At 37.3% G+C, this 14,231-nt stretch overlaps 3 protein-coding genes across 4 annotated transcripts; 2 read left to right on the top strand and 1 right to left on the bottom strand.

Moving 5' to 3' along the window:
- Positions 1-136: 136 nt before the first annotated feature.
- On the bottom strand, positions 137-3,568 carry zfand1 (zinc finger, AN1-type domain 1). Its single transcript, XM_039789644.1, has 8 exons — positions 3,403-3,568; positions 2,712-2,754; positions 2,150-2,189; positions 1,886-2,013; positions 1,571-1,662; positions 1,315-1,439; positions 1,020-1,175; positions 137-396 (listed from the first exon to the last, which is right to left on the bottom strand). The coding sequence occupies exons 1-8, from the start codon at positions 3,455-3,457 to the stop codon at positions 220-222; spliced, it is 816 nt and encodes a 271-aa protein (XP_039645578.1). The 5' UTR covers positions 3,458-3,568; the 3' UTR covers positions 137-219.
- A 171-nt stretch (positions 3,569-3,739) lies between these two features.
- Positions 3,740-7,039, top strand: chmp4c (charged multivesicular body protein 4C). Its single transcript, XM_039789645.1, has 5 exons — positions 3,740-4,242; positions 4,816-4,993; positions 5,601-5,709; positions 5,890-6,016; positions 6,487-7,039. The coding sequence occupies exons 1-5, from the start codon at positions 4,020-4,022 to the stop codon at positions 6,546-6,548; spliced, it is 699 nt and encodes a 232-aa protein (XP_039645579.1). The 5' UTR covers positions 3,740-4,019; the 3' UTR covers positions 6,549-7,039.
- Positions 7,040-7,304: 265 nt separating this feature from the next.
- LOC120552023 (GTPase IMAP family member 9) lies at positions 7,305-11,554 on the top strand. 2 transcript variants are annotated; one of them, XM_039789642.1, is made up of 3 exons: positions 7,305-7,434; positions 8,370-9,134; positions 9,349-11,554. In XM_039789642.1, exons 1-3 carry the CDS (start codon positions 7,404-7,406, stop codon positions 9,351-9,353), a joined length of 801 nt encoding a protein of 266 aa, XP_039645576.1. In that variant the 5' UTR covers positions 7,305-7,403; the 3' UTR covers positions 9,354-11,554. The 2 variants fall into 2 exon arrangements, with proteins under 2 accessions (XP_039645576.1, XP_039645575.1); XM_039789641.1 differs by having other exon boundaries at positions 8,370-11,554.
- Positions 11,555-14,231: the final 2,677 nt, after the last annotated feature.

The raw sequence follows: 14,231 nt of genomic DNA, 5'->3' as shown, positions 1-14,231 counted from the left end.
TAATGCAACAGTTAAGTCTCAGTATGAATGCCGATTTGTTGTGTCACAGTTACTTGTCTGAACCATGAATTTTAATGTTACAGTTTGCCCACCATTTCACTATATAGTTTTAATAAAACCAGACACTTACAGATTATCAACATGCCGAAAGAACATTTTATTGACATAAATATAAATCGCATACAGAAATCTTTTAATTTAGTAGCTGGCACTGGTTTGTCAGATCTGTGTAACATAGTCAGAAACATTCTCCAGGCCTGTGCACTCATTGTCCAGGTACTCCAGGATCACATTACCCCCATTGTACAGGGGAGTTTCTGTGTGAGCCAGCAGTGAGAGCAGGGTGTCGTCCATCCGGAAAGCCTCACCTGTCTGAGGATGACATAACCGCAGCTTCTGCAAATAGAGAGCAGAGAGACACGCTGTTAAATATACACTATGCTATCCTTTTTTCAGGAATATTTGAATGTAAGTTTACAAATGAATTACACTTGGCAGAAAAAAATGCCTCTTAGATTAGCAAAATATGGAAATCCTTTGTATTATGAGAGGAAACCTCTATTTTGTGTTAAAAAGCAATTAAAGCATCACTAAGAAACTTCACACGTAATTGGCTATATATTACAAGTGTAGGTACAGTAGCTGTGAAAATACACAGAAATTATGTACTGTAACCTTTTTGTGGCATTCATGCTTATTTATGGCTGTAACCCCATTTACATGCAAAAAATTTAACACTGGTAAACCCTGCTTTTTGTAAACAGTTGTCTCTTGCTGCCAACACCAGCATTTCAAGTGCGCAAACAAGACTTATCTATACAGAGGTATGGAGGAAAACTCAATTTGAGCTTTATAGTCCTCTTGTTTTAAATCTTATTTTAGGAAGTGGAAGTTATCAGGAAGACAAGAAAAGATAGTTCAAGGAACTAGAAAGTAGGCTGAGAAGTGGGGGATGTATTGGTAGTTGTGTGTTAAAATCTATTGTTATTATAAATGACACTACCCCTGCTATCTGTTACCTTAGCCGTCAGTACATTATTGTTGTTCTTGAGACTAGCGAGGGAGGCTGCGTAATCCACCACTTTCCCAACACTCCATTTGGAACAGAAGAACATGGGTTGGCTGGAGTCTTTGAATTCTTTAGGAAGATACACCTGAAAATACGTTCTTTCTGTCTGGAAAGCCCAAAAAAGGAGAGGAAGTCTTCAGTTGGGCAAAATAATAAACACATATGTTACACTGTAGATAATATCAATATGAAAAGTTATATCACACTACTATTTATAAATAAAATCAAGACAGCTAGGATTTTACCTGTGGCAGCCCCTTGTCTCCTGCTGCATGCAGCTTCAGTTTCATTAATGCTACCTTAGCTGCAGTTGCACTGTTCTTTGCTCCTCTGCGTGCTTTACTTTGACATTTGTCTTTGTCCTTTGACTCTGAGTAGTCACAAGAGAAGAATGGCAACACATTCCAGATGTAAGTAGGTTGAGGGATGCAAACAGATGTATATTAGTTATGACAAAGATGAGAGCACAACTACCAGTGACTGTACTACACTGTTACTTACCAATAATCTTTTGCACCAGTTGTTTTGTGGCTGCCATTCGAGGCTTTTGGACCTCCAACTTCTCACACTTGTGATCATCTTGATGGCGATGGCTATAAGGCAGAACAAGAGAAATAGGAACCATTCAGTTTCAATTTACCAGTTTCATTAATAAAATAGTAATATACCGTACATAATGAGGGCAATGTAGTAACCCCTTTCCTTTGACTGCTTCTGTATGAAGTATATGAGCGAGGGTTCACTGTACAGATCAACACAGATTACGTTGCTTTATATAAAAGGGTAAAGAAAAAGAGAATAAAACTGTAAACCTACGCCAAACAGAAATGTTTTTCACACTGCGGACATGTTACTGGCAACAATTCTTTCCCCTTGCAGTCTTGAAATGAGCATGGATAACTTGTACTGCTACCCACAGTCCAGGATTCCCTTTTCACTGGCTCCTGGAAAAAGTCAAAAGGAAATTATAAATCAACCAAGCCAGTATCTAAGTAACGGAGGAACAGGAGGGACAAATGTCCCAGTAGTAATATTATCACAGAAGGACATTTGGAATATGCAATCAACAACACAGCGTACCTTTGAACATGAATGGGCCTCTCTGCTTCTGTGCTCAAGACTGTCCGAAACAAAAAGATATTTTATCAAAAATAAAAAACATGAGAAAGTGAGAAGTATCAAAGTACATTCATGACATACTTTATTTGACCATTTTTGTGCTATAGGCTACTATATGTATACTATATCCACAAAGATTATTATTAATATTTTTTACATGAACAGATAACATAAAACTGATTTTTGACTAAGATATGTACTGAGTGGAGATTAAACATTTAAAAAAATAAACTTGTTGGTAGTCCCTTGCGGACAATTGAATATGCTTATACTGTATACCAATAGAACGGTGATGAGCTAAAATCACCTGATAATATTAGATTATAGTTACTACTACAGTGTGGTATAACTACTTTATCTTAACTTTTAACTAATTAGGCCATTTGCGTTCTCACACAGAGCTCCTCCGGGAAATGTCTAGATCATTTCAGGGTTGCATTGCATGTGTGAAATGGGCTTTAGAGTTAGGGATCTGAATACTTCCTCTAACTTTGGACATTTATTTACACTGGGAGATTCTTACCAGAAAATACCACTGCAAAGATCACAAACAAATGGAAGGAAATCTAAAAGAAGAAAGTAGAGAACAAATACAATTAGTTTCGGAGCTGAAATTAAACAACAAACTGCAAAACACAGACACCTCATGTTTGCCAACTCTTCCAAAATCAAATAGCTGCAACATATTAAAGTAAAGTAAAGGTACTTTATTTGTCACATACACATACATGTAGCGAAATTCATTCTCTGCATTTAACCCATCCCTCAAGGGAGCAGTGGGCAGCCAATGACAGCGCCCGGGGACCAACAGATGGATATATTGGATATAACATATTGGAGATGTGTTTATGGTAGATATAAGTAGACACCAAATGCATTGCAGCTGCAGTGAATTTGACTAATTTGACTTTCACTATCAAATGAAATACATGAGAAACAAACACACTTTTCCACAATAAACATTTCTATATACGAACCTTCTAAATGGTTATAATAGGCCTATCTGAAGATCGGTGTCCGACCATGACTTTAACTATTTAGTAAACGGTTAGCTTGCTAGCTAGTTACTGACCGATAGTGATGCAAATGCCAGCTAGCTGCTAGCTGACAGGCTAACCATGCTAAATAACCACTCGGTTAACACATAATAAGGTAGAAGAATATCACAGGTTAATATATTTGCTTATTGTCACTCTGATGTAGATGTAACTGACCTTTCTGATTGCAGGAATCGATCTGACAATGCTTCCCAATGTCTATTTCAGCCATTAGCTAGATAGCCGTGAGTCTGCGGATGTCAACACGAACTTTGACCCCAACAGAAAAACCACGTCACTGAGTTTTTTTTGTTCCACTTGGTTTCACCCATAGATATATACAGGTTTCACCCTTCACCATGGATTCACGCATAGACTGCAAACAATGGTTTCACGGCCGATTAAAATGTGTGCGATAGTATTTACTTGATTTTAGATTAAACAGAGATCGCCTGTCACAAACACTTCCGTTATAATTCAGCACAGTTCTATTTTAAACTTTTTTTTAAAACCAGTTTATTACTTCAACCAAGCTGAGAGCTCAGTGTGAAAAAAGCGGAGAGTGGGTGTCAGGTGTCAATAGGCTACGTCACGCAGGTATAATGGTGAAAGGTGTGGTGACGGGTGCGTTCACTGGCTGGTTTGAAAAAGCACAAAGCAGTCGTCGAGCTGGAAAATCTGCTCGTTGAACACACCCGTCTGTAGAAACTTTGTGAAGCAGGAGAGAGAGGCTGGGAGAGCTCGCGTACACTGTAGTTAGCCTACTTACGCAGTTTAGACCAAAAGCTGCTAAAATGAGCAAAATCGCGAAATTATTCAAGGGGAGCTCCAGCTCGAGTTCATCGAGCTCCTCAAAGTCCAAACACCACCGGTCGCGGGGAGGACCTTCACCCCAAGAGGCCATTCACAAACTTCGGGAAACAGAAGAAATGCTGACGAAGAAACAAGACTACCTGGAGAAAAGAATAGAGCAGGAGATTATGATAGCCAAAAAGAATGGCACAAAAAACAAGCGAGGTTTGATTTCATCCTAGTCTGAAAATATCTGTGCACCTGTTTTCCTTTGACAAAAGGCTTTTATTATGTTCTCCAGGGGTTAGAATTGAGTATTGTAAATTTTCAAAAAGTTTAAGGGAAATACCACATTAAAGTAGGCTATTAAAGAAGATGTTAAAATACCTTTAGATAGCCTAGAGTAAGGCATCTAAACCTATAGCCACATACAGGGATTTGTTTTTTTTAAGGTGGGCATGATGTCTTACAATGAGCAAATTTTGTTTTGATTGCAGAATCAAGAATAACAGGTTTCTAACAAGTGAGGTGACAGATAATATAAAGGGAATTGCATTTTATTAAACATTAAAGTGTCTCTCACTGTGCAAGAAGCCTACAGTTTTCACTGTTTTTTTCATGTGAAACATTGAAGTGCTGAATTGCTCTCTGAATCACCTTAGACTAAAATTAAACAAAGGGAGGAGCCTTGTATTTTTTTGTTTGTGAACGCCCAGCACTAAAGTTCTCTACCAATTAGCAAATATCAGAGTAAGGTGTGAAATTATCACAAAGAATCACACAGTATTTCTGTATCAGCTGCTCTGCAGGCCTTGAAGAGGAAGAAGCGCTTGGAGCAGCAGCTCACGCAGATCGATGGCACACTCTCCACCATCGAGTTTCAGAGGGAAGCTTTGGAGAACTCGAACACCAACACAGAGGTCCTGAAGAACATGGGCTTTGCTGCCAAGGCCATGAAGCAGGTCCACGAGAACATGTAAGAACATTGCCTTATAAACAACAACAAAAACGATCAAGAATTTGTTAAAACTGCATCTTTTTACTCGAAAGTTCTTCGGATATAGCACTATCGATTCCCACTGTTTGTTATTATTGACCTTTTGATAGGAGACCTAACAGTAACATTATTTAAAGACCGTAAGATTATTTTTTATTTCACCTTTGACAGAAGAAACTGCAACATGATTTCACCTTAGCAAATTCAAATTTTCAGGAGTATTTATTTTTATTTATAAAGCTAAAAGGAAAATCATCAAATTAGGACAGATTGGGGGGTTGTCTTTTCCTATCAGTATACCAAACATACCTTTTATGTATCTTTTTTTACTGGACACATAATTTAAAAAATATGTAGGCTATATAAACAAAATGATTAATAAATGAAAGGTAAAATAATCCTTATCAATGAAATTATTAGCTGCAGCTGATAGGTAATTCTTTCCATCTTTTTGTTTTATGGCATCCAAGAATAAAAAAAAAAATGTGGGGGTTGTTTTTAAGGAAACTCATTAAAGTGAGGAAAAGTTTACAGTGATGTGTAATCTAAGTTATTTTATTTTATCTCTCTCTTTTCTCATTTTCAGGGACATTAACAAGATAGATGATCTGATGCAGGATATCACAGAGCAACAGGACGTGGCCCGAGAGATCAGCGAAGCAATCTCCGGACCTTTTGGCGAGACATTCGACGAGGTTGAGATCTTTTAGTTCTTCCTCTCATTATCAATTTTTATAGCGGTCACTTCTTTTTTGACACAAGATTTTAAATTTTGCTTGGTACTTTCTGTGTGTTGCCTGCTAAACTATTTCCTGCTTTACAAAATGCATCTGACAAAACTCTTAATCCTGTGTGAACTTTATGTATTTTCTTAGGATGAGCTGATGGCAGAACTGGCAGAGCTGGAACAGGAGGAGCTTGAGGACAGCATGAAGAGCATGGGCGGACTACCAAGTGTGCCCAGCTCCAAACTGCCTTCCGCACGGCCCAGTCACCGCGCAAGTAAGTGCAACACTATACTAGAGGGCAAATAACTACAGCGGCTACCTTAGACATTTCAAAATGTACCAGACACTTTTACATTGTTATCACCAAATATGAAAACTGCGACTGCCAAAACGACAAGTATGGCTATTAATACTGATGATGGTGAATTGTTATTTATCCAGCAAGAATGCCACATTTTTACTTAAACTTCCCAAAGATGAACATTTGCTGCGTTTTTACATAGCAATAAAACCTTTTTAGAGTTGTTGACTTTTGGGCATACAAAATCAGCAATTTGAAGAATTATTAGAATATTTTATAATATATGGCTGTGTCATTTTTAAACATGTATACATTTTAAATTATTTTTTGGGGGGCAAGGTTATGCCTATATTACATTAATTCTTAGTTGCAGCCTTAACCCTGATATGTATTTGATAATAATTTAATAGCATTCATTGTTAACTGTTTCCCATTTTTTACAGCAACCAAGAAAAGGGTTGAAGATGATGACGACATGCGCATGCTGGCATCGTGGGCAACTTAAGTACATTAAGGAAGCCTTAATGTACATAGCCAGATCTCTTATCTATCTATCTATCTATCTATCTATCTATCTATCTATATATATATATATATATATATATATATATATATATATATATATATATATATATATATATATATATATATTTATTATTTTTGAAGGTTAATAGGGAAAACAAGCATTATATTATTTTTTAAATACGTTTTTTTGCTTATTGGCTTGTAATGGCACTTTGCAGGTTATATTTATCAAGAAATTTTAAGTGAAGGAATCAACACACTGTATTTTAGATTTATGTTCAGCATTCTTACCATTCTGTGTATAGAATTAACTACTTTCATAGGCCTAATGATGACATTATAAGGATATGACTGCAATGTTTTAACACCACTGCTTAACTGTATTGGCTGTAAATAAAGTCTGATTTTGCATTAATGTTGTAAATACATTGCTTACTTGCATCAACAATAAAACAGTCCCCTAGTGTCTAATGGTATTGTCTTAATGACTTTATTTATTGGATTACAAATGATACCTGTAGCCTACACATATTTGTTAATGTGGACTTTTTATGGTTACATATTTTTTCACGGTGAATAGTGTACTGGCAATTTTGTTCACTTTATATTTATCTACATTACATATTCCATTCTAAAATGCCATTTTCTGTCGTTATCTTACATCCAGTTTTTGTCATGCTGTTGTTTTGAAAGATGTAACCGGAAGCAACGTATTTACATTACTGCTTCTGTTCTGTCATACTGTAGAGGTAGGAGGAAGTTCTAGTCCGGCGAACTAGCCGCCCAAAGACAAATAATACCTGAATAAACCCTCAATTGGGATTAAGACAAGACTATGGAACCGAGTAGACCACTTCACACGGAAGGTGAGCCAGCAACTTCTTTTTAATCTATAACTGTAGTTAATTTACGAGTTGTCAAACATGGGAAGTTCCCGTGGCTATTAAAATTAGCGCGAAGTTAGCAAACTGTTTGCAGGCTAAACATTACCACCTAAACCGGAAAGTGACACGTTTCATACAGTCTATGGTTTGAACACGTAGCTATGTCATGAGAGCGAAATTAAGAACCATTTCTTTTGTGTTCTTATTAACTTAACGTTACACTGTTATTAACTAAGTCTCTCGTGCCTATATTCTCGTATGACTTTAGCAAGATGTCATTGTTAATTGATTGGGAAGCTAGCTAAGTTCTCTGCGGAAGGAAGTTATATCAATAGCACGGCCCGCTTACGTGATGGATAACAGTTTGTATTTGGGAAAGTTGGGTAAAATAATCCAAAGTAATGTTACCAATACAAATTAATCAATTGTGATAACAGAAGAGAATTCTTTAGAAAATATTATATAGATTTAGTTCACATTAAGAAAATGTTTTTTGAGTTTTATATGATAGCCAAAAAATATTACATCGGGTTAAACTTGACTATTTGTCAATTAATCGATTAGTTGAAGACAGAAAATTCTACAGTTTATGAATATCAATTAATTGTTTAGGTAAGTTTTAAGCATAAATTGAAATAAGACCTTTACATGTGAATTATGAGTCCTCTATGATAGTAAATAGAGTATATTTGGGTTTAGGACTGTTGATTTGACAAGCTATTTGAATATGTCAACTTGGGCTTTGGAAAATAGTGATGTGCATTTTTTTCTGACATGTTACAGACCAAACGAATAATTGAGAAAATATGCAGAAGATTAATTGAAAATAAAAATACTCATAGTTAGTATATAAACTCTTGTTAAGACTTTATAGCAACCTATCCCAATGCTGAAACATATACATTTAATGACCACAGCCAGAGATACCTCCGGATCAGAAGAGGAGGCCAAAAAGGCAGCAGCTGCTGCGGCTAACCGCCTGCCTGAGGTTCGTCTGGTGGTGCTGGGCTGGAGGTGGCCGGGGAAGAGCCTGACTGGAAACACCATCATAGGCCGAGAGGAGTTTCGATTGGAGCGAGCAGCCGAGTTCTGTGTGAAGAGACAGACAGAGGTGCTAGGGCGGCAGGTGATTGTGGTGGACACTCCAGGCTGGTTCTCCGCCCAGGATACGCCACCCTCCTATAAACAGGAGTTAGTGAGGGGAGCATCTCTTTGCCCTCCAGGCCCACACGTCTTCCTGCTCGTCATCCCTGTGGGCATGTTCACAGAGGTGGATCGTGCTCGCATTGAGGAACACGTGAGCCTCTTTGGCGAGCGTGTGTGGAAGCACACAATTGTGGTTTTCACCTGGGCAGAGGTGTTGAAGACCATTTCAATTGAGAGGTACATTCGCAGGGAGGGCAAGGAGCTGCAGTGGGTGCTCGAAAAGTGTAAGCGAAGATACTTTGTTATTAATAACTGCATATTTGGGGAGCATCCCCAGGTGGGCCGCTTGCTGGAGAAAGTGGAAAAGATCGTGGCAGAGGAGGGGGGCTACTACAACCCAGAGGAGGTGGAGAAGGAGAAGAAACCTCTGGATGAGAACCAGAATCCAGCCAGAGAGGGGCGGGAGCTGGGGGCACGGCCCAAACAGAACTCTGGACTGGGTTTGTCCAAAGTCATGGAGGTGGAGCCGCTTTCCAGTGAGTGATGCACTTATCTTGGCTCACAAGAAAGTCAAACTGAAGTCTTGGAATGTTATGAGTGTCTTTCTGCTAATTAAATGCCATGAACCTCTTAACACCACTATAATAATAGTGATATCACAGTAGTTTAGCTAAATCCATCTGAATTAAGCTTGTATTAATGTAAAATGGAGCCCTAATAATAATAATAATGCACCATGTTTGATTCTAGATTAACAAAAGACTCTTGGCTGATGGAACCTCCAAACCACAACTAACCGAGCATCTGCCTTACTGCGCTGATGGCAAAGCGGTTTATTTGACAAGAAAAAAAAAGGGTAACTGAAATTTCACCTAAATGTACAAATCAGTGTGATTTATTTATTTTTTTAATCAGACATCTTACTGCGTCTTTGTTTGTGTGCGTTTTTTATGATTCTCACTGTGATGATATGAAAGTGATGATATGAGAGGCCTTTGCCACATTAACGCGCTTTTTTCTTGCTGTCCAAATATTAATACTCCCGTTTTAACATGTATTAATATTTTGTTCTTTAGTTCGGAAGATGTTCTTAGGTTTTTTTTTTTTTATAGTATCTTGAGGGTTGTGTGATGGTAGGGTTTTCATTTAATCAAAAAGAAGGAAGCACAGGCTGTTACACGTATGGCTGTCATTATTTTTAAACACAATATGTACACTCCTTAGTCTTGGCGGATACCAACGGCAGAACTGCACTACTAAATTGTTACTATAATATTCTGTCTGTGACTGTTAAGGGGATTTTCTTTAATGTTTTTTTTTTTAATAATTCCCATTTGTTGTGACCAAACTGTAAATGCTTATAAAGCACTTTGGCAGGTATTGCTTTTTTGTGTTGCCTTAAAGCAGTTAATTTGTTTTCCCTTAATTTGATCTTTCACATTTATTTCACTGTGATGTAAGAGATGTACAGAGGGATAGGTTTGAGGCAAGGATGCTGTAATGGGTAAATTTCACAATTGTTTTGAAATTTGGCTTTTGTTTTTTTCTATGGTGTACTATTATTGGATAGCGTCAGCTGCTCTGGACAGTGGACAGACCCTCAAACCTTCCATGAGGCTAACTGTTATAGGCCCTCGGATGAATCCGGTAGTGTTACACCACCATCCATGTCCCAGTTAAAGGAAATGTACAGTAACAACGGTTACATCCTGTAGTTAACTATAGTTGGGTGTCTGTAATTGGGGCCATTATAGGACTGGCCTAGCTGCACAAAGCGTTAACAGGTGAACACAGTAGTGAATCCTTGCCCTGAACACATCCCTCTACTGCAGATCTGTTCACATATACACATGGTTACCAATATAACTGTCGACTCTTTTACTTGGGAATACTGCTAATTTATTTTTAGGTCATCTGGTGAAATGTAGGGGTGAATCATTTACTAGTAACATTGCTAGAATGGCTGCGAGTTTCAAGGACCCTAGTTGTAAAATGACTGCCTTCAATCTTTTGTAAATGTGACATAACTGTTCTCACTCTTGACGCTCAGGATCCAAATGTGCTGGTTTTCATTCTTGTTTTTTTCCACTGGGACACATGGTGAATGCAATCACCAAGACTGTTGAATAGAAAACCAGCAAAGGCCCTGATAGACAGGATTTAAATCAACTGACTCAAAGCCTTTTGGTATGAATGCTGTAGATAGTAATAATTCTTTAAAGAGGCTGACTGTAATTTCATGAATGTGTTTATACTCATTAGAGAGTAAAGAGCAAACCCAATGCTGTATACTCAGATATGCACTATGGCTATTTCATCCAGTGTGGGCAAATACAGACGTTTGTTGGAATTTAGTACTAAACTATGAGACAGGAAACAGGTCTGCTGTAGACTGCTGATTGTACACCTGTGCCCAAAGGACTCACTGTTACTGATGTTTTTTTTATTTTTTTTATTCAGGGGGTTGAAAAAAACACGTCATGAAAAAGTACTTTAACACTGGTACAGATGTGGATCATACTGTATTTGGTCAAATGATAAGAAGTCTGATAATCAGCACTCTGATATGTTTTCAAAGCAACATGAAACAATGCACCAGTCAGACAATGGCTGAATTATTGAATGACAAATATTTATTAAAGAGAAAAAGTCTTGAACACATTGATTGCAAGAGTCACAAAATAAGGTTAGGATTTAGCAGACGTGTATACAAACTGCTGTTTGGCATGCAACCTAATATAACCAGTCTTTGTAGCAGACAGTATATGTAATGGCTATTGAGTTACTTTGAGTCCAACATGTGAATCAAGTTACTCCTTAAGAAATGAGTTTGCTGTATCCTCTGTAGGCCTGCAACATGTTTCATTGGCCCACACTATTTACATTAGATTTGCTTGTTATAAATGCACTGTGTTTTTCTTCTATTAGGTTAAAATAAATGTATATTTTGATCTAACTCTGGGGCCTGTTCTTTGAATAATTGACATAACACTAAAATGTGCTTCTTGAATTTGTTGAATGATGTATATGAGGTAATTTTAAATACCTGGGCTGTAACTGCAAGCCTTTAAACTTTTGTCTTAAATAGAAGAGACAGCTGTAAAGCTTACTATGGCTGCAACCTACATACCTGTTTCCCTCATTAATTATTAATCTTTTAATCGTTAGTCTATGAAATGTCACAGAAAATTGGGGAAAGAAAATCATTTGTCTGAGCCTGTTTTGATGTCTTCAAATTGGTTTGTTTTATCTTACCAGTCATCATATATGACCAATAAAAACAGTTAATCCTCACATTTGCGAAACCGGAACCACGCAATATTTGGCGTAGTTGCCGGCTAATTGATTACTCGACTAATTGTCTCCGCGCTAAAGCTTAAAACTATAGTAAACTAACAAATAGCCATCATATGAGGAGACATAGGTAGTCTCTTGTGTAAAGAGAATAAACTGCTGTCACAAAGTAGTTGTGTTTAATAATGTAATAATTTTGAATAAAGGATTCAAGCAATGCACGACTGAAACATGATGCATTAAACCCATACATCCATGATTAAACCTCACCATGTAGCGATCCCCCTTGTTTACTTCCTTTATAGACAGCAGTTATATTCCATAGTTTGACCACTAGATGGCAGTAAAACATGAGTTCACAGAGATGATGGGAAATGTTCACAACAGCAGCAGAATGAGTCACAGCACTGATATGACCTTGCCTATGCCAACAATAGATTAATTAACTCAATTTGAGGAATTTAATAGTTGGGTGTCCCAATGATAACCACCCACTTATTACTGCCTATAGCAGGGGTCACCAACATGGTGCCCCCAAGGACCACATGAGTAGCCCTCAGGCCTGTTCTAAAAATGAAAATTGAATATTGATATTATCTGTTTCCCACCTTGTTAAGTTATTGTTGATAATTATTGTAAGAAATCATTAACATGATCAGTGTCTTCACCTAGATGAGCATCATTAATCATTAATAATCATATCTAACTAAAGGCAAGCTGAGCAAATTTGTTATTTCAGAAGAGTGTATCAAACTGGTAGCCCTTTGTATGACTCAATACCCATGAAGTAGCTCTCAGTTTCAAAAAGGTTGGTGACCCCTGGTCTATAGGCTAAAATGTGCAGCACTTGTCTTTATGTAGCACACATCATTACTTTCTGTCTCTATCCTCTAGTACCAAAAATTATAGAAGTTTAATTCTCTTTTTGGCCTTAGTGCTACTGCTTAATAATATTTCCCTCCGGTTTCATTCCTCCATTTTTGCTCCACTTTGCTGTCTTGTCTACTCCGCTTTCTCTCTGTACTGCTGTAGAGCTTTAGCTCCTCAATTTGCTGGGAAGGCCACTATCTACCCGATCCAAGGATTTCACACAAACCAGACAGCATTTTTTACGTTCATGCTCTCTTTTAGGGCCGATATAGATGATATAAAGTATAACATTCTCTTGAAACTGAAACTGGCTGCATGCTGCTGTGGGAAGATTTCATAGTCAAGTGATTGACTTGCAGAATGAGCTTTAAGTATTAAGAAACTGGCTTTCCTCCAAATTAATCTGTTTCAAGATATTTTTTGGCATGCATTTTTAAATGAATTATGGTGGCATTTAAGCCACAATAATGCATAAGTCAGTTTCCTAGCTGCTCATTGTTTCTCTGCTGGATGTACAAATAACGATTAATGATGAACAATGGAGTAGTGGATATTAAATTTGCTCGCTCTATCCTACATACATACTTACTAAATAGTCCCATGTATGTTTAAATAATAATAAAAAAAACACTTATACACAGCAACAGGGGTAAAATAGCAATATTCAACAGATATTTGTTTTTTACAACATTGTTTATTTCAAATGTAATCAAAACAACAGTAGTTACAGAAATTACAGACAGCTATGATACTGTGTGATTTTGAGTATTGTTGTGTGCCATGATAAGATAAAACAAGGTCACAGTTCTTGTTTCTTTATATTGAGCTCTGGCAATCGTCGCTGAATCTGTGTGACTTAACATCTTTCAACCCGACTCATTGACCAGAGCAAAAGCAGTAACCGATCTCAACAACACTACTATGCTGCTTTTCGTCATCTAAAATAACATCGTTAAGAAAGTGGGAGTGAAAGTGATTAGTCAAGTCCAGTGAAGCAAGTGAAGACTTCTGTTCTGCGCTTTCTATTACCAAAGTGTTTCGGCTTTTGTGTAGACGTGTTTAACACAGACAAAAACGACCGTCGGCCACTTTCTATTACTGCATTTTCATAAAAACACTTGCAGTTTCAGGTGGCAGTGTAAAACAAGCAGATGTTCCAAGCACTTGCAAAGAGCATTTCTCCGCATGGATCAATTTTAACTTTGACTATTGAAACAGGACGATATGTTAATGTAGAAGAGGAAAAACTGATCTGTCCTATGTGTTGTTTGAATGATATAGAAAATTTGTTCCATTTTGTTTTCTATTGTCCTTTTTATTGTGAACAGCGTGATGTTTTGTTTTGTAGGATAAAAGCAGAGATTGATTTGGTAAATATGGATGATGCTCAAAGACTGAGATGGCTGTTCACATATGAAACATAAATTAGCCAATTATCTAGATAAAGCTTGGGAGAAGAGGAAAAAAGC

The sequence above is a fragment of the Perca fluviatilis genome, chromosome 22, assembly GCF_010015445.1.
Source record: "Perca fluviatilis chromosome 22, GENO_Pfluv_1.0, whole genome shotgun sequence".
NCBI classification, from domain to species: Eukaryota; Metazoa; Chordata; class Actinopteri; order Perciformes; family Percidae; genus Perca; species Perca fluviatilis.
The sequence above is the reverse complement of the archived record's forward strand: the minus strand, read 5'-3'. Positions and strand labels throughout refer to the sequence as shown.

Coding starts and splice junctions, on each gene's coding strand:
- chmp4c (XM_039789645.1), top strand. CDS start 4,020: ATGAGCAAAATCGCGAAATTATTCAAGGGGAGCTCCAGCTCGAGTTCA. Junction 4,994..5,600: donor AAGCAGGTCCACGAGAACAT/GTAAGAACATTG, acceptor TCTCATTTTCAG/GGACATTAACAAGATAGATG. Junction 5,710..5,889: donor TTGGCGAGACATTCGACGAG/GTTGAGATCTTT, acceptor GTATTTTCTTAG/GATGAGCTGATGGCAGAACT.
- zfand1 (XM_039789644.1), bottom strand. CDS start 3,457: ATGGCTGAAATAGACATTGGGAAGCATTGTCAGATCGATTCCTGCAAT. Junction 2,755..3,402: donor CGATTCCTGCAATCAGAAAG/GTCAGTTACATC, acceptor TTCTTCTTTTAG/ATTTCCTTCCATTTGTTTGT. Junction 1,176..1,314: donor GAGACAAGGGGCTGCCACAG/GTAAAATCCTAG, acceptor TGGGCTTTCCAG/ACAGAAAGAACGTATTTTCA.
- LOC120552023 (XM_039789641.1), top strand. CDS start 7,404: ATGGAACCGAGTAGACCACTTCACACGGAAG. Junction 7,435..8,369: donor TAGACCACTTCACACGGAAG/GTGAGCCAGCAA, acceptor TAATGACCACAG/CCAGAGATACCTCCGGATCA.